This window comes from Cyanistes caeruleus, chromosome 17 (genome assembly GCF_971803275.1).
Source record: "Cyanistes caeruleus chromosome 17, bCyaCae1.hap1.1, whole genome shotgun sequence".
Classification (NCBI taxonomy): Eukaryota; Metazoa; Chordata; class Aves; order Passeriformes; family Paridae; genus Cyanistes; species Cyanistes caeruleus.
Genome location: NC_141717.1, coordinates 14,065,409 through 14,085,235, shown reverse-complemented (window position 1 = coordinate 14,085,235; position 19,827 = coordinate 14,065,409). Strand labels below are relative to the sequence as shown.

Here is a 19,827-nt window from a genome sequence, read left to right as displayed (position 1 = left end):
GACAGAGGATGACCTTCACCTGCTGTGACAGCTGCTCACTTTACACTGCATTTCTGACAGAAATTGTATAGGACTAAACTATCCAAGGGCCCCGACTGTGCCATTATCTGCCATAATTTCATGTGACATCTGCTTTGGAAATATTTAAAATGTTTAAAACTTCTCTGCAGTTGGGAAGATACAATAGTGTTTCTCCATTGATATCAGAACTTTTCCATGCTTTTCCTTCAATACAGTGGCAATATTTCAGTGAAAGTGTAAAAATTGTACCATGTAGGATGAGGGAGTGTAACTTGAGATTGTTTTCTGTGCTGGTTCAGGTTTTGGACCAGCCTTTCATTCAAACTGGTTAAGTTCCCCCAGACACATTGCAAAGCTACATCAGAAATAATGAAACACTATCTTAAAAGAAAGTCTAGCTGAGCAAGGCAAGATGTTTTTTATATTAATTTATATCATAAAAGTTTAGTCAGTGAAAGCCAGAAGACATGTCCAAGAATTCAACCCATCCTCTCAGAGAAGAAATCACATCCTCTGCTCTGTTGGCCCCCTGTGAACTTACTTTGAGATGAAAACAGGCCACAATGGGTAACTTCTTCATAGTGAGTTGTTTGGTAGATTCTTGGTAGCTATGGCAACCACTACATTTGATTTTGGCACTGCTTCCTAGATGTTCTGGCCTTGTAAACCTAAAAAAATATTGAAAAGCAAAGGAATGCACAGAACAATCAGATGGTTTTTGACATGTGCTGAAAATGCTTTTACTTGTGGGTCACTGGCACCATAAGAGACAAGAGTCAGTGAGTTCTAAGTAATTTTGGAAAAACCTACAATAAAACCATAATAAATGTAAAGTGCTATGGCTTAGATATCAGAATGTGACATGGATCATTTCTTTAACTTGCACTGAAGTGAATCAGTGGCTGAGAAATGAGCTCAGTGCTAGTTCATCTCCTACAGCAGAGCAGCTCATTTTCATAAAGGAAGCAAAGAAAGATCTTTTGTTTTCAAACCCAAAAACATTGATATGGAAGACACTCTTCTGCAACACACTATTCTACCTTGTAGCCCTCCAGGGCTGGGATCAAAGCTCTGAGATGGAAGGGCCTGTAAACACAAAGTTCTTTTCAAAATACAGATACCCTTCTAAAACCCTTTGTTGACAACTAGAAAAATCTCTTTCAAAATTTTCAGACAGAACTGCCCAAAGGAGCCATGGGAAGAGACCATTAGGGAACAGGGAAGTGTTCACAGAAAATGGACTACCTCAATGTTCTTGCTACAAACTAAAGCAAAATCCCTCTCTTCCAGAAACTCAGCACAGAAAGGCCAGGACTATGGACTTTCCTTTCTCAGTCCTTTCCTCCAAGTGTAGATTTCCTAAGGGCAAATCAACCATTCTCCCAGAGGCTGCCTTGTAACTAGGATTTTTGAGATGAAATATTTTGAAATACAGTTAAAAATTTTTCATTAATGCACATGAAGAATGTGAGGGCAACATGTTGTCAGTTTGTCCCTCACCCTCATTCTGATTATGGCCAAAGCAGCCTCTAGCACTAAATGACATCACAGCTTCCTGATTAATTAACAGGATTTCCTTTACCTGGCTTATTTGTCATCATTCTCTAGTTTGTTTTTATTTTTCTTTTTTTTTTTTTTTTCTTTGTATTTGTTTTCCCTGCAGTCTCTAAAAAGGCTTATAAACTTACACTGATAGTTGTTTGAAATGCCCTTATCTTTCCATTTTTGTGTCATTCCTGCTCAATCCTTCCTTCTTTAGGTCAGCTTCAGCTGCATGGCCACACTGACATGAAGTTACACACCTTTCTTCTTGCTAACTTTTGGATTAAAACATAGACCCATCCTCTTTATCCATTAGAGTTCAAATTCTTTCCAAAATCCATACTTTCTTCAAAGTGTCTTTGAACCTAGATGTTTTTCCTTCCCTATTATCAACTTTGATTCTACTAATCTCTATGCTGAAGAAAATCACCAAAACACAGTTGGTTTTGCCTCTTGATGTATTCCTGCATCAGCAATTTTTCATTTGTACTAATTCCCTCATTTCCTTAAAATTATTGATCTCAACGGTGTCAAGCAGATTAGAAATCAGATCTTAGAGACATTGAATTTTTTATTTCAGGAGGATTAGCTTTGCCCCAGGCTCCAGGTAGCCTCTTCCTCAGGCAAATATCTGCATTTGCCACAAGAGAATGACTTTCAGATCTGCTGAAAGATCCAAGTGAACTGTACACAAAGCCATAACCTTCTCCCCAGGTACCTGTTTCCAAGATGCCTAAGTGTCAGCCTCAGAATTACCTTTTCTTTTTGAAAGCTCCATTCCTTTAATCCTTAATGGCATCCCTGCAACTAAGCTGGCAGTAGCTGACTCTCAGTTGTGCTTAGAGCAAAATCTGATTTCCTACTTGGTGTTAGAATTTAGATAAATATTAAATGCAATGTTAACTCTTTTCATGTGCCTTCTCAGCCACCAGAACCAAGAACATGGAGACAGACATTAGTGATTTTGATCATGTAAAACCCCACTACCTGGCAGTAGCCAATGCAAAATTTATTTTCTTCTTACATCATGCCACAAAAGGCTTTGAGTGTTTATTGTTGCTCTGAGCCTTCTTACTTTCTCACACACAAACAACAAAAACATGTGCAAAAATGCTGCTTGGGGACAGAGCTGTGACAAAGCATCACTCAGTGCCAGTTTTCAGAGAACAAGATGAAGCCAAATTGCCTTTCTCCAAGCCCAAGCTGTGTCTGTGGCAGGCCATACCTTCGCAAGCAGTCTGTGAGGGTGGTGGTGCCCGACACGTGGCTTTCCCCATTCACGACGCTGCCATCGCTGCCTGGACTCAGCGGCCAGAACGGGGTGGAAGAGCCTGGCAGATCCAAACTGATGTCCCAGAACGGGTCTATCGTCGTGGAAACGCCACTGTGGGAAAGAGAATGGTTCCATACACCTTTAAAGGAAGCCAAATGAACAGTTTCTCTCTTGCTTTGGGGTGCACTGCAGGTACTTTATTTTAAGGACTTTGGGATCTCCATCACCCCTAGAGGGCACTCAGAGATGACAGAAAATAGAGCTGCTCCAGATATTTTCCCACAATTGATTGTTTCCCTGCATATTTATCAGCTGTGTGTTTGGGGAAAATGTACGTGGATGTATTAAATGCAAAATAAAGTATTTAGGAATTCTCCCACTCACTGGAGCCCTGAGACTCAAAGCAGAGCTGCTCTGAGACAGAGGCACCACTGACCAGTATAAACCAGTTAACATCTGTGACAATCCAACTAGTTTAGAAGCTGGTGTTGTCTGCTCAAGACATGGAAGATGGTGCTTGAGGCTACCTCAAAAAAGAGAAGCCCTTTTAAATACTTTTGCTGTCCAGCAATGCAATAAATTCAGCTTTGCAGTTCCTCTCACCATGTCCTACAACCTTTGGGATTTGAGAGGCCAAAGAATAACTACACCAAGGAGTAGCTCAAGCTCTCCATCAGAGTTCTCTAAAGACAGCTGAAGACAAGCCAAGAGCCAGACTGTGGAAAAACCTGCTCAAATTTTAACTGCTATTGACTCAAATATTTTTTTCCAGCATCCACATTTTTAAGAGAACTTTAGGGGTCCAAGCTCCTTGTTATGTTTATTTTTTGAGTTCTCTCTTCCCCTAAAACTAGCGTCTTTCATTCTGCAATCTCATTAAGCCTTCAATATTCTGCCTTTTCCCTCTGCTTCATTTGTGCAAAAGTTGCCAATTTTCAAAAGAAAACTCCTTTTGTCAAAGTTTCATCAATGTTAATATTGTGTCATAACCAATCAGGCTTTGCATTATCACATAAGGATTCTGTGGCTCTACCAGGCAAAGAACAAAATTTCCTATGTTTTCCTTACAGTAAATCTTTTGCAAATCCCTCCAGGAAACTGAGAATAAAAGCAGATTCAAACAAGCCCAGCCCATGTGCAGGACAGCAAGAATGCAAGGCAGAACAAAAAACAAGAACTCTGACTTCTGCACTACAGCAACACCAAATATCTCCAAAGAGAAGTAAACTTGTTCCAGTACAGGGTAGAAAAATAAATACTTTCCCCCCTACTCTTATAAAGGCTTTTTTTCTGGTACCTGAGATTACATTAGGCATCAGCCTCTTTGAAACCTCTCCTGATGATACACAAGGTTCCTGACTGAAGGAAAATGTGATTCTATATTAGAATTTTCTTCATATGTAGTTGCAATTATGTATTTTGAAATTCAAAGAGATCTTGGAAGCCTTTTCCTTATGATCTTGGAAAACAACCACCTTTTCCAGACTGGTAAAAGATTTGTGTGCACAAGCCTGCAATAATTCCCAGGCAGCTTTTTAGGTATGTCTTAATATATGACACTTAACTGGTAATTGATTTCATTTAGATGACAGAATTATAGAGTCCCAGGACAGTTTGGTTGGAAGAGACCTTAAACATCATCTCATTCCAGCCCTTGCCATGGGCAGGGAGACCTTCCACTCGACCACGCTGCTCAGAGCTTCATCCAGCCTGGCACTGAACACTCCCAGGGATGGGGCAGCCACAGCTTCTCTGGGAAATCTTTCTGGAGTTTTGTCAGTATTTATTGGTATTCAAGAGGGGAAAGGTTCAGTGCACTGAACTGGAGGGGGTGCAGATTCCCATCAGAGCCCAGGATCAGGAAAAGTGACTTACTGGCAGACTTGACAGGTAACATCCGACTGCAGTCCGCCTGTGAAGATTTGGTCTATGATGCAGTTACAGTGGTTGGGGTTGTTGGCCTTCTTCCCATTATCATCACCTGCAGGAATGCAAACACAGGCTCAGAAGTCAAAAATTCTCTGAAGAAGCAGTGGTTTTTCTTGGGACTGTGTCTCCAGTAACTAACTCAAATTTATACTGCAAGTTCACAAGGATAATACAGAACCCTGCAAAAGTTATGCATTGAAGAAAACAAGGAAACAAGATCAGAATTCCTTGAAAAATATAGAAGAAAACCGAGAGGTGACTAAATGTAGAGGTGAAGCTTTAAGCCACAGCAGCTCTTAGCCAAACCCTTGCTCAGGGTATCTCTCTTTACAGAGGTTTGCTTTGCACTGCCTGGCATAAAGATCAGCTCCTAAGACAAAGAAGCTGCCAAGGTGGTTCATGAAAATCAATGTTTAAACTTCAAAGAGGAAAGAAACTTTAGCAAATGCTACTTTTTACTTCTATTCCAGTCAACTTCTGCGAGTAGAGTGAGGGAAAAGGCTTTGTTAAGAACCATTCATCCCCAGCCCACTGCCTCCATCCCAGCCTTTCAGCATCAATGTGCACCTTCCCTGCAGGTTTTCATCAGGGGGAAAATGAAAGATATCTGAAGTGAGGAGGTAATGCTGTGTCCTCCTCCAGCTTCTCCAGAGGCACAGTGAACACATTCCCATCTTTTAGGCATCACACACTGTCACTGCAGGTCCCAGGAATAAAGTGTCATTTTTAGGACTTGAGTGCTGACATTAGTCCAATTCAACTTTCTCACAATAACCAGAGTATTAAATAACCAAAAACTTCTTCACACAGTTCTCAGCTTCAAAACCTTCTCCCTCCATTCCTCACAGGTGAGGTAGGAAATATACCCTTTTCCTTGGATTTTCAGACTGTCCACTGCTTATTTTCCTTGGGTAGGACAGATGCAGCTGGGCTTGCTTTGCCATCAGAGATGTACACACCAAATACTACACAGATAATTATCTTTTAAAATGCATCTCAAGATGTTTTCCCATCTCCATCAACAGCAACTGCTAAAACAGCTTGGACAGGTTTCCCAGTGTCTTCAACTTCCTGGGAAGTATTTGATTTCTGAAACTGAAATGCTCAGATTGAAATACTGAAATACTCCTCAAATCTCAGCTATTTCTCAAAACCAATTATTTTCTACTCAAGAATGTTCAAAAAAACACCAGAAGAAATAAAAAGTTTCTAAAAGTAGGGCAATAGACCATTTTCATGTGTCTAAGGTGCTCTAGCTGGAGTTTTCTTGTAGTAGGAACAGACAGAGTTATATTTTCTTTTCCAGTGAAGCTTTAGAATTATATTGAAAAGTATTATATAATAATCTGGCAAAGGCTGCACCGGATTCTAAGTGGAAAAAGCAGTCACAGGTGATGCCTACTAAGCTGCAGTGGGCCACTCGAGTTAATTAGATTCTAAATGCCTCAGGAAAGTTCTCCCTCAGCTGCCGGATTTAGGCTTTACAAACTTTTGTCTGAATTGCCAAGAAAAGCACATTGTTTCCTTAAAAAGACTCTTGAAGAAAATGCTCTAAAATTAGATTTCAAGTGTACGAGGTTCAAGCTGGGGGTTATCACAGCCGGTCTGAGGCGTTTCTTGATGGGAATTTCAGCTAAATCTTACTGAATGTAAGAGCTTTTAAAGGGCTCAATTATGCTAAGCTAATGAGGAGGGCATACAGATAGACACTGTGCAAGGCATCCTTCACCTACAGAAAAAGCTTCACTTATATTCACATTATATTCACAGGCATTAAAGAAAAAAAAATCAAAATGGAATTAACTGGGTTTTAGTTAAAACTCCACTTTTCATTTTTAAAGAATCCACATGCAACTACCACATCCATGTAATCTCCCCATTTCAAATGTTGTCTCTGCTTTGTTTTGAGGGGGCAGAAGGAAAAAAGCAGTGCTGAGAGCTCTTTCCTGGACCACAGGTACCATCCCAGCTGGACACCTTCAGCAGACAGTCATTTCCTCCCACAGAGAGAACTGAGCTCTCCCTTTTCAATTACACAAGTCAATTAGGATCAGTGATGAGAGGGTCTCAAATGAATATCTTGCAAGCTTGTTCCCAGCAAAACAGAAGGGTATTACCCACTCAACATTATTTCCCATGACATTTGGTTGGAGAGGAGGGAAAAAAGAGTAAGATTACCACCTACACACACTTGTCAATATGGAACAGATGCTGAGGGGAGGTATATTATGCAGCTGAGAACTAGAAGCTGCTAGATTGTTGTGCTCAAGTTAAGGTTCCCTTTAACATTTCTATCTCCCAAATGAGGTTTTAATTTCAGACATTTTTTGGGGTTTAAATCCAGTCCAGGCAAATCAGCAGCTTTTAAGAATGGTCAGAATGAGACTAAAAGCAATCTTAAAAATACATGGATATACACATTAATGTGGTTATGAGAATGGCTGAAAATTTAGTTTAGGAGTTTGGATTCAAATTAAATACAACTCTCAAAAAACCCCAACAGGTTATTACTGTGTCTGTGCAATTACTAAGCATGTTAATCTGTATTCAAATTAGACATTTAATATACCACTAAAGGAAAATAATACACAGCAACAGTAAGAAGAGCTATAGACAATTTGTAAAGATTGCTTTCAGTTTTGATATAAAAATAAAAGTTTTTTCTCAATCTTCCATTCTGTATTTTAAATGAGAAAAGCAAAGTCAAGAATTGTCAGATTTTAAAAGGGGTGTTTATCAAAACAAGACATTAATGTTAATATTTCAGCTTTGCTTTGGTCCCTGGTGTTATGAACAAGTGATTGTTATTTCTGACAAAGCAGTGTACACACAAATCTATATGGATCAGAGCAGATGACATGTTTCACAAGCATATGCTACATCAATTCCTAAGAATATCATACAGAATTCACAGAGCAGGGCAGTGTTTTCCTCCCAAATCTCAGCACACCATTATTTTTCTAGCTTCAGATTTGTTTTGCAGCACCCCTTGTTAAAGGCGAATGCAAAATGATTCAAGAAATCCAAATAAATGAAGAATAATCAGCTTTAAAGTACTACTCTTCCTTTTTTTTAAGACTAATGAATAAAGTTTGGGATAAAAACACTGCATTACTTCTATGTTTTTATCTTGCTTTTTGAACCTTTATATACCAGTGTCCATCTCTGCCACCTGACTGCTGTTGCTCTTGCACTAAGTACAGAAACCCCCACAGCCAGTGATGTCACTGGACAGAAAGATAATTTTTTACTTGGAGTCTTGATCCTTTTAAGAGAACAGTAATTCTGGTCTAATTTTCCCCAAAACTGAAGATGTCCGAGACAAAGGTGGGAAACTAAAAAGTGTCTGTATGTTTGGAACCTCACTGGTGTGGAAGTTTGCAGATTAGAACCCTGAATTTATCCCAGAGCATTGGGGATAAAGATGCATCTGCCATGTTGACTAAAAGCTGACTTAATGCTTTACAACTTGGACAGAAATACTGATTTTTTACACTATTTTTTTCACTAAAATACTACTTTCCAGTTAGATCACCAGCCTCCAGCTGTTGAAATGAAAATGATGCACAGGCAAGACACACTTGACCCCTTTTATTCAGAAATATTTTCTATTACTTCAGCAGCACAGAGAAGCCCTATTGAGGGTTCAGAATATGCCCAGATGCCACAGCTCATCCCAACAGTGCCAATGCATCTATCACCCCTCAGACAGGATTTTCAAGGAGATCAGACAGGTATCCTGGACTTCCAAAACTCCACAGATGCCACTAAAACAAAGTATAGATTCAACCAGTATTTAAAACACTAACCAAATCAAAACAAAATACCTGGGCCATCCTGCCACATAATCATCTCAGGGCAGTTATAAGATCACAAAACTTATCTTTACATGGACATCAAAACCACGTATTTTTCTTAATTTAGGTAGTGACAGAACAACAACAAATATTCACAGCTTTGTCTTCACTTGCATTAAGACACTTCCTAGACAACTGAGTACGTGGAATGGAAAAGGGATAAATGACTAATGACAGCCAAACAAACATCACTGAATATTTATACATAAGGAACACTTTTATCTACTTTGGTGCCTAAAGCCTTGCTGATCATGAAGAATGTCCAAAAACTAGAGGAAAATTTCCCCCATGACTTTATTTTATTTCACTGTGTGTTAATAGCAAAACTTCATTACTATTGACTGGAAGCTTTAAAAGCTTTTTCCGTTGATTAAAATAAATATTTAATATTGGCAGGGGAGGTATTATTTGCTTACTGTAGCTGTAGGACATTCTCACTATTAGTAATAATATTTTTACATCTGCACTCTTCACATGCAAGTGTGTCTGTGTGGATACACAAGTGGGAAAACTTTCTCATTACACTGAAAACTAGTTCGTTCCAAATGTGGTTTTGCATGACTATACTTGAAATTCTGGTTTAGATTAACTTGTTTGGTTCCCACACAACTTCTCAACCACTTCTTTTAAATTACCTTGATGTGGTATAGATTATTTACTATGATTTAATAAAAGCCTCTCTATTTCTTCAGAAACAGAAATTTTGAAAACCTGGCTGCAGAGAAATTCTTCATTTAAAGTCAAACCACATTTTTTTCTAAAGTCTTTTCAGATTCTTTATCAGTTTGAGAAGAGCTCAAGGACTTTTATTGTTGCAAGTTTTTCTCTTTACCATTCTGAGACACAAATACTGCTTCATTAATTAATGAGGATGTGTAGAAGAAATATGAGCACTGCATTTTATCAGAGATGATGAAAAAAGCTTCAAGATTTGTTAGATCAATGGTTCAGAAATTTAACAGGAACAAAGAAGTGCTTCTGTCTGCAGGTGAATTTATTCAGTGTTAAGCAGTGAGACGTCAATATTTGGGTAATTTTGCTCCTTACTGGACTTCCACACCAGTTTAATTTGGATTATTGAAATCCAGTTAGTGGTTGTCAAATGACAGATATTAGTAACTAAAAAGGAACTGCTCTGTGTACTCCTGTCCTTAACAATACTTTCTTTGGAGAAAACTCTTTGGGAGGCACCAATTACAGATGTGAACAAGCCCATGTGCTGCCATGCAGGGCTACCTCAGAGATAAGAGCGAGGCTCACAATGGTTCAGAGAAGCAGCAGCAGCCTTCCTTTTGATAGTCCTCTGATAAACCAAAAAATTAAACCCTAAGTGCTTTTCCTAAGCAAAATTTGAGCAAAGTTGAGTGCTTAAATCTTCTTTTTGATAACCAAGGACTTTTTATTTGTTCTGTTAATATCAACCCTACTACTTTTCCCTTGGATGAATAGTAAAAATTTTGTTGTTGCAGTAAGTGAATCAAGCTAGAGCAAACATTTGGCAGATTAGGAAATTTTCAGTTCAGCTTTAGTTCAGCTAACAAACAGAAAGCACATAATTTCATATGATATTAGAAAATCAAGACTTAGATACTTCATACCAAAAAGCATGTCACTGAATATTTTTATTGAATTGTACAATTACGTATTGTTCTATACAGACTAATAAAACAAGATACCATAGCCACCCATTGCTCTTTCTTATTCACATTTCTGTAAGCAATTTGGTATCAGAAATACAGTAGAATCATATTTAAGTAGAATAATAGTATTAAGTCTTAAGACACAGCCTCTCCCCTATGTTATTTTCATCAGTCCCATGACACACTGAGTAAGAGTTCTAACTACTTCAAGTATAAATAGAATTAAAATGGCAATTTAAAAGAAAAGACAGTGACTCACAACCAATAAGAGAACATCATGATAGTGACTGAAACCAATATAAAGGCTTGTCTCCTTCTAATTCTTGGTATTTTTTGACAATGGGAATGGTTTATTTTTTATGAATATTTTAAGTCTACCGAACAATTTTAAAGGAATTTGCTAAGAGTGCTGTACTGGCACTAGACTTGGTTTAAGTAAATATGGTTCTACCTCTTTTTGATGCAATAATCCTTGTTGATTGCAGCCACAGGACAAACCTTACCTTTGCAGTGTCTGTGTAGCACATCTAATGCAGCAATGAGGAACTCGTGTGCATCTTGTTGCTCGTACCCTGCTAAATGCCGTGCGTGAGTCCATACCAGGTGCAATAACCTATATGGAATGTGAGGAGATCGGTGCCCAGAGTAAAACTGCTCAAAGCAAAGAGAAGGACATGACTGTTAACAACTTACACAGCCTCAGAGCATTTCATTATTAAAAAGTTAAATGAGCGCAATTAGTCAAATCAATTTCAACCGTTTAATTCTGATGGCCTTATTAATAAAGGAGGGAGACAGCTTTTGTCACAGACTACTGGAGAAGTGATCTCAGAACTGAGTAGCTCAGTTTTCTCCCCTGAAATTCCACCAATTTGTGATGGATTAGCCTGAAACATGTGGGGGTGCAGGGAGTGGGGTAGACAGACACAAACATCACTCACAATTTGCTTACTGATACCACTGGCTTTTATTAAAATAGCCTGAGGAGGAAAGAAAGGAAAAAAATCCTACATTTGAAAATGATCAGCAATTTCATTCACAAATTATGTGAATGAAATGCCTCCCCCACCCTTCTATATCAGAACAAACACTGAAGATGAGGATATTAGATGCTGACTGTCAGCCAACCCTGACCCATGGCAACTCTGCACCCAAATGCTGTGCACAGTCCAATTTGATGGAAAAAATTTCCAAGCAGGGCAGCAGCCTCATGCCAGTACTGGCCTTTCACTGTAAAAGGCTTCAAAAACAACTTTATTGAGCCAGCTGTTTTTGCAGAGCTGAAGGTCCTCATTCAGCAGCGATCCCCAAAGCCAGCTGCCCCTGGTGTCCCTGCCTGGAATCTGGTGCTGGACCAGCTCTTGCATCTGCTCCTTCATCTGCTTCAGTCAAAATCTGATGAGCTGGCTCTGGAGTGACTAAAACTGCCCCAGGTGATTTTGCCAGAAGCACATTAGAGTGTGCACAGATGAATTATTCAGTCAGCACAGCCTGATGTGAAACACTGCTGCTGCTGCTGGGGGGTGACACAGCTGGGGAGGGAAATCAGCACAGGGCAGGAGGACACTACCCACAGAAACTTTTTAAAATTAAAATCCAGCCAGATCCCACTCGAAAAAACCCAAACAAAAAAAAAAAACCCGAACAACCAACCCACCCCAAAAAAACATGCCAAATAAACACCCATGCTAAGGGTCTGTGTTTCCCTGGGTTGAGGTTCAGCCCTTCCTTTATCCTGCACAGTGATAGCACATCCAAAAGCAAAGCAGAAATGCTTGTGGTGTTCCTGCAGGAGTCAGAAAAGGCCCAGAAGAGTTTATTCACTTGATAGAGTAACATTTGTGAGTAATTTTGCCTTCCCTCACCTTTGGCAAAGTTATCTGCCAGTAAATGCTGCCTGCAACACCACAATTGTTTTCCCAAGATCCTATCAAATCCATGGCAGTTTCTTTTCAGTTACTCCTCCCAAACAGAAGACAGACAGTGGCAAATACACAGAACAAAAACAAGATTTAACCCCCCCGCAGTATATAACTCTCATCCTCACTGGAAATATGAGCTTCCTTCCCCAGCCCTGAGTATCTCCCTGGACAGTCTCTGAGCATTTTAAGGAAGTCCAAGCACAGGCACTGTGCTACAAACCTGCTGAGAGAAAACACTGCATTTTAAGGAACAGGTTGGCAAAAGGCAGCACAGTCTTCATCTAGTCCTCATATTGGTAGGGCTTTCTACATGATTTTAGTGTATTTCCTCCCACAGAAATTTCTTTCTCACAAGCTCTGCTTTTCCCAAACAAGAAGCTGCACCTTTGCAGCCAAACACCACAAAATGCTCCTATAAATATAAAGATCAATAGTTAACTCTGATGCCAACAAGGATGACACCGAGGGACTGGAGCAGGAGTGTGGTAATTGAAATCTGCTGACGCAGCTGCTGCTCAACATAATTCAGGGAACTGCAGCAATAAAACTTCCCTGTTCTGTCACTCCTTACAATTAGTCCCAGAGCTCTCCAGTCATTTTAACCACCAGCACTCCATGTAATTACTTCACTGCAGACACAAGACCTGCCAGCAGATTTTACATTCTCTGCTGCCTCAGTAGGATGAGAAGGATCTGACATGAAGCTTTAGCAAATCATTAACTATTATCACACACAAAAAAAAAAAGCAACCTGCCTGGTAAGAATGTGGGGTGGGGGAAGAGCTTCACTGCTCGAATAAATATTAAATAAAACAAATAATCTGAGCACATTCAATAACAATATTTTAACTGGAATGTATAAAACATTCATCCCATCTCTGTCATTTCCTTGCTGCTGGGAAGAGCAGCCTATCAGAGCCGTTCCAATCCACAAAAAGGAAAAGAGTCCATGTAAAGTCTTATTCCAACCTTCTCACTGAAGTGTGCAAATATAAACAATGATGTATTTGCAAGTCACCTTTAAAACACTTCAACAGCACAACTGTTCCAAAAATAATTTAAACTTTTTTTTGTTTAAATTTGTTTTCAATTCAGCAGTATCAGTTGTTTATATTGGAGACAACTAGTTTCAGCAATTTCTAAGTGCTGGGTAATACACTGCTTAATTGCTGTTCCAGGAAAAAAAAAGGGAAGGGGGGCAGAAAGGAATAAACCAACCAGGATTTAAAGCTTTCATTCTCACACACAGCCCAAGCAAAAGTAATTTTGTTTTTCCACTTAAAACACTTACTGTTGCATTCTAGAAAGAATCTATGGGGCATTTACAATACCAAAGGCTTTGTAATTTGCATCATTGTTACCAAAAGTATACAGACACCAGTGAGGTTTTAAAACAAAACAAAACCCCACCATACACATCCATACTTCTTTTTCCTTGTCCTGCCAAAAACAGAAGGTTCTCAATTATGTGAGTAAACAGATAAATTTGATTTATCCTGCACATGTATCCACTAAACAGCCTCTGAGCTTTGTAATTACAAGTTTATAGGCAGAAATCTTGCACCAGGTTCAAGTCCAACTTGAGAAGTCAAAAACTCCTCTTGGAAATTGGTTCTCAGTAAAGACTTTAAATTTTCTGGCAATTTACAATGCATGAAAGGAGTGGGCAATACATGGAACACATACAAGAGAACACCTTCTAGAGGTTTCCCAAAGAACAATGGTTCAAAAAATCACAAAATATATTTTGCTTGCATGAACTCTGTATGTTCTACACTTGTTTCAAGGAAAAGGTTTTACTAAATCAACACAAAGTCTGTATTTTCCATGACAAAAGGCAAGGCTTCTGTCTATGTAAAGAGCCTTAAATACATTTCTCCCCCCTTCCTTTGGGGGTTACAACTCTGTGTTGTAACTTATTTTATACCTAAGTCACTTCAACAGTAGCATCCTCAAATATCAAAGCCATAAATCATCTCTTCCTTCTCCCTCTTGGTCCTTACTTCTCAACTCTTCCCATGCTTGTGCTGTGCACTGTGATAGGCTCACGAGGATGAGTAATGATGGGAAAAAGGAAGGTTTTGTTCCTTCCATCTCTGAGTAGATGCACTGCATTCTGCTCAGCTCCCAGGTATTCTTACTATTCCAGTCACAGAGAGCATGAGACACAGATCTTCTAATCCTACCTTCCTGAGTGGTCATTCAGGAAAGGATTTGGATAAACCTCTGGGTGTGGACCATCCTGAAATTCATTTTCATTGATGAAGCAAAACTACAACACAAACACCGTAGGTAAAAAAGAGTGCACCAACCCTTTCAGCCAAAAGGCTCAATGAATGGATTCTGTGTTCTATCTTCCCTCCATCCAGCTTCACCACTATCTGTTACTCCCAATTCCTTTTCATTCCTTTTCTTAAGCAGTAAGTCATGTCATGATTCTATTGAGAAATAGGTTTCATGTAGCACAAATGAGAATGTTAATTGATGCAGTCAGATATTTTTAAAACAAACAGAGCTCAATGCTTGGTGTGTCTGCCAGAAAAGCTACCAGGAAAAAACCACCTCAGTCCTGAGAACCATCTGATAGTCATTACTCACCACCAACCTACTCCAAGGTGGAAGAACTTTTAGCTTCCTATTTATCACAAAGAAATCGCTCAACCTATATAGCTACATGATCTTAAACAAAAAAAGAAATAAAGTGGGATGGGTAACTTCTGTTTAAGAGGCAAAAGAGCAAAACTTGCTTGTTTATATATAGTAAGTTTTATTTAATGTTCAAAACAGTCTTGCTTTTTCTCCTGGAGAGTTCCCACTCAGGCACTCACCAGATCCCCTGGCATTCCATTTGCCTAAGATCACACCTTCAGAAGAGATGGGTGGAGGGGAGATGAAATTAACCCTTGCCCTGATTGTTTGTCCCTGGGTAAGATGCTTTGGGATAACCACACCAGTTAATCCCAGTGGGAAAGCTATGTAGAGACAAGACAGAACCTGAATCAAAGTTTCCCTGGTAATTCAATTACAAAGGAATTCTTAACCAGAGCACTGAGATCTCCTGGTTTGCCTTCCTTCACCCAGACCTCAGCTCTGCAAAAGCAGAGACAGTCTTCACTGCAACCACTGGATAGAGCTGGGACATGAAACATAACCAGTCTGCTCCAGAAAACGCAAGATTTTCATTTTAATTCCAAATCCAGAGAAATTAAAACTCACTGGGAACAGAACTGTACAATGGGTGCCATAAAAGCAGGAAGGTATTTACTGCTTGTGAGTTAAAATACACCAAGTTGGTTACAGACCCAACAGCTTTGCTTAGGAGGATTAAGCTCCAGTTTTACTTCAAGGAGGTTGAGTCATTTTCTGTGTCCTCCCACAGCACATGGCTGCAGTATTTAATGTGAAATAAGGACAGTGACTATTGCTGTCTGCACAGTCTGGTGTCACAGATATGTTCCCTCATCCATACACCCTCGTGTTGCAGAACATTTAATTAATAGAACTAATGCAAGTGCAGGCATGAATTTTGGTTTGAAAATGAAGGCTGAGTTCCCAAAATTGTGTATGAAATTAAACTTTATTATGATGGAAACTAACACAAATGCTGCATTTAAGCCCCATTTTGGATAACAGCCTGTTCTTTGTTCCATGCTTAGAGTAAAGCAAAAGGCATCCTGAGCCATCAACAGGGCTCCACATACAAAAATGGAAACAAAAATCATTACCTAGAGAGTCTTGATCTTTCCTGCAGCCTCTCAATCTGTAATGCAACACTCATTTCCCCTTTCCCATGGGATTTTTTTTTAAAAAATGCATGTGCAAATAGAGTGTGGTGATGTTCATCAGTATGAGACCTTATATCACTATTTGATGAAAGCATATCAAGGATATAATAGTTCCTTATTTTTAAATAAGCAAATAGGTTACTGTATTAACGGTGTACAGAAACTGGTATTTCTATACCATGACTGACTTTTTTCATCTAGGCATTGTGGTATTTCCTCACTTAACTGCACATCTGGTTTCAATAATCTTACAGCTGCTACCTATTGGTCTGCCTGCCTTTTGTTTTTACCTCCTTTCCTGACAGACTTGGGAACAATTGAAAAATAGAACAAAAGTAAGAAATGTAACATACAGCTAATGATTGATAAACAGCATGAAATGTTGCAAATCCTCAGAAGTCTTGAGCATGAGCAGAAAACAACTTTGTACTGGAACAACTAAGGGGGCTTTACCTTCTTCTATGTATGCTTAACTCACCTGCAGTGAGCAAAAAGAATCATCTCTGGTGAAAAAGGCACAAAAGTAAAATCAAATTGAAAACCACAAGATAAAGGTAAAGCTCTTTTAGATTAGTCCCTGTCAGAATGAACTTTCATGACAGGACATCCACAGAAAACCTGCTCTGTGTACAGACATCTCCAGCAATTTTAAATGCTCCATGACAGCACATACACTACAGGTCTTTTTGGTCTTTTGGTTGGTTTTGGGTTAGGGTTACTTACCAAGAAAGTAGATCCACCAGCGAGGGAAAGGCACAGAACTGGGTTTGTTTTAAAAGACATCTTAAAACTAGGAGCCCATGTCTACCCACAGTCCTTACATTACTGATGTGGAATGAAGATAGTTAATAAAGCTCTTTAACTATTTATTAAGGAAAAGCCTGTGCCTGTCCACACAGCATGGACCAGACCTACAGTAAAGACACACTGCAAAGCAGATTCCTGAGTGGGAGAGAACTGTGGCTTGCACAGGGAAGACACAAACTTCAGCAACACATTTAGTTCTCTTTATTCTCCTTCCCGGCCCTTACTGGGTTTGCACGTAAGAGATGACAGAAAAGATGTTTCTGCTGGTGAATAAGCACTGAATGGAGATCTTTAAAATATTCATACAGACCTACATAATCCAGTACCTTAAACCACAAAGATGTATACTACTGCTTTATTCTCACTCCCATGATCACCCAAAGAGCTCATGACATATTTTCCAGTTACAACTTGCACCTTTAATTAAAGCACACATTCAGCTTTCAGACTAAGGACTCCCAGATCAGTCTCAGAACAGGCAGCACTGTAATTATTTCCAATACCAGCTTTGCCTAAACAAGGGTGACTTCACAACAGGACTTAAAAGCCATTAGTTTTCTTTTCAGCAGCTGGGTATTTTTGACAGCAAGATCTCAATCTTTACTGCTTTGTTTTACTGCACTTTGAGGGGAAACATGACTTGCATTCCCTGCAAACAGAATGCCATTCCTTCCAGGGTAAGAAACAGTGTCTGTGGCAAGGTGATGCTTTGTGGCAAACAGCACTCACCTCCTGAAAGAGAGTAGACATTTCACAGACCAGACATGAGCTGGGGCTTTGCATTTCACATTTGTGCCTGTCGGAGAGGAAGAAATCTCGCAGCAGTGGAGTGTGGGTAAGTGCCTGGACAATACAGTTCATAAAACATGTGTTCCCAAGATTGATTAGCCCTCGTAGACCTATAAAGACAGAAAGGGGGAGGGGATCATAAGCATTATCAAGCTAAAAAATTGGTAGATTTGCATTTTTACATATTTTTCATATTACTGCCATGGATTTACTCTATTACATGCACAGCTCCAAATACAGTTTTACACTGGTTTAGGGAGGCTATTGGCATTTTTGTACTCAAGTCACAAGAAGCTGTAGAAGCTTTCTGAACTACACTAGGATTTCTTAAATTCTAAGAAAACCTAGAAGTTCAGCAACACCAATACCATTATTTTGCAATGGCTGTAGTGCCACATGTCACCAAAACACATCCCTCCCAAGACTGATACCAAAGTGCAATGACAACAACTGCTAAGTCAGTACAGTATGAAACCAATACATTTAAGGAAATCGGTGAGTAAATTTTCAGATTATTTAAAAAGCTTTCCCCCATGCAGGTCATGAAGCCAGAATAAGGTTTTTGTACTATTATAATCATCATCTTTCTAAGACAGGCAGCAAAGGAAACAGCCCTGACAAACCAAGTCAGGCTGTGACATCCAATGCAGACTCAGGAGATTTTGTATAAAACCCAAGATCTGAACAGAATAACTTTAAAAAACAAACTCTGAAAAACACTAATTACACACTTGTTTTAGGTAAATTAAACATTAATCTACAGCATACATCAAAATATTCAACTTGGCATAAGAGGATTCATCACACCTTAAGTCAAACGTTCAGTAATGCCCAGAGACGATTCCTTGTGCTTGGAAACCAAGATGCTTAAAGGAAAGCTCTTTTGTTGCACAACAGAAGAGAGGTTAGGAGTGGGGAAAGCTTTTCAGTCATTTGCAAAGTCTAAGTGAGAAGAAAAACATGCTCAAATCCTTGAGTATTCTTCCAAAATGTTAACATAATACCACCATACAGGAGCAGTAAACAAGAAGAGCATCAAGTGTCCAAGAATGCTTATTTTTAATCAACAACTTACTTTGAAACAAGATAAAATGCACGGATAAGATACAATTCTGGTATTGATTTAAAATTAACATAGTCCTCTTCTGCAATAAAAATAGGATTACTACAGAAACATTGAAAGAACACATAAGATTACTGGACAGAGAAAGAACAATTTCCTTGTCATTCAATGGGATGATAAAAACCCTCTCAGCTGGCAGTGGTGTGGTAATTGGAAGTGGTGCAGTTCCCGTGCAGTACAGCAGATAGTGCTCCAAGGGCTCTTTAGCATCCTGCAGCAGGAGGGGGTGTGGTCCAGTTGCTACATTACCCAGGAGAACCAGCACCACACCAGCTTCAACTGCACCTGGAGCTGAAGGCACGGACACAGAGCACTCCTAAATTTTTTTTTTCCTGTATCTAAAGCAACATCGACCTGCTTCCAACAGCTTCCTGTTCCTTCTGTTTACTCACAGGACAAAATTTCTCATTATATTACAGTGACTTCTACTGGGCAGAAGCTTGTTGCAATTATTTGCTCAATTTTCATGCTGGGAGGCAATAAAGTGTGTGCACAACATTAGCAGAGTGTTAAATAGTTAATTTGTTGGAGCAGCTTGAAATACTGTGTGATGCTTCAGCTTGGTCCACAAAACCTATTTCAATTCCCAGTCTGTGTCTCTGCAAACAATGTCACAACAGGAGGGAGTTCGTGCTGTGCAAGTAGAGAAATGTTTTGGTACCTCTTGCTTACCTCTCCCCTCATTTTCTGCCATTTAAAATTGACTGGGTTTATTTAAATCACAGGCTGTGCTCACAGGAGGCTGGAAGGCTCCCTGACATGCAGGGTATTTTGAGAAGCAGCAGAGTCTCTCCCTATTTCTCCCCCTGGTTAGCACCAGATTTCAAAGTCAGTCTGTTCAGCACAGAAAACTAGAGGAAAACCACTAGTAAATCTAGAGATTCCCCCTAGCACTTTTTGGTGTCTAACAGAGCAGTCACAAAAGCAAACACATAAAGGCAGCTTTTTGGAATCATTTATTAAGCATCATTTATTACATGCCTGTGGCTGGACCGTCTTTCCCTGTGACCACAAGAATCAAATCTTCCTCAAAGTTGCCACCAGGAGACAGTTACAGGCATCAAACTCAGAAGGCTCTTGGTTTTCTCTGCTTGCTTGGTCTTTGGTGTCAGTTTTTCATGGCCCTAAATGGAGCGATT

General features: G+C 39.4%; 1 protein-coding gene across 8 annotated transcripts in view; it reads right to left on the bottom strand.

The window, feature by feature from the left end:
• Positions 1-19,827, bottom strand: part of USP22 (ubiquitin specific peptidase 22) — a 91,909-nt gene that overhangs the window by 7,418 nt on the left and 64,664 nt on the right. For all 8 annotated transcript variants that reach the window (XM_086854516.1, XM_086854518.1, XM_086854522.1 and 5 more), the window contains 5 exons: positions 17,506-17,675; positions 10,766-10,913; positions 4,712-4,817; positions 2,789-2,947; positions 563-689 (listed from right to left, as the gene is read on the bottom strand). In XM_086854516.1, coding sequence (XP_086710642.1) covers positions 563-689; positions 2,789-2,947; positions 4,712-4,817; positions 10,766-10,913; positions 17,506-17,675 — 710 coding nt within the window. The remainder of the gene's footprint in view (positions 1-562; positions 690-2,788; positions 2,948-4,711; positions 4,818-10,765; positions 10,914-17,505; positions 17,676-19,827) is intronic.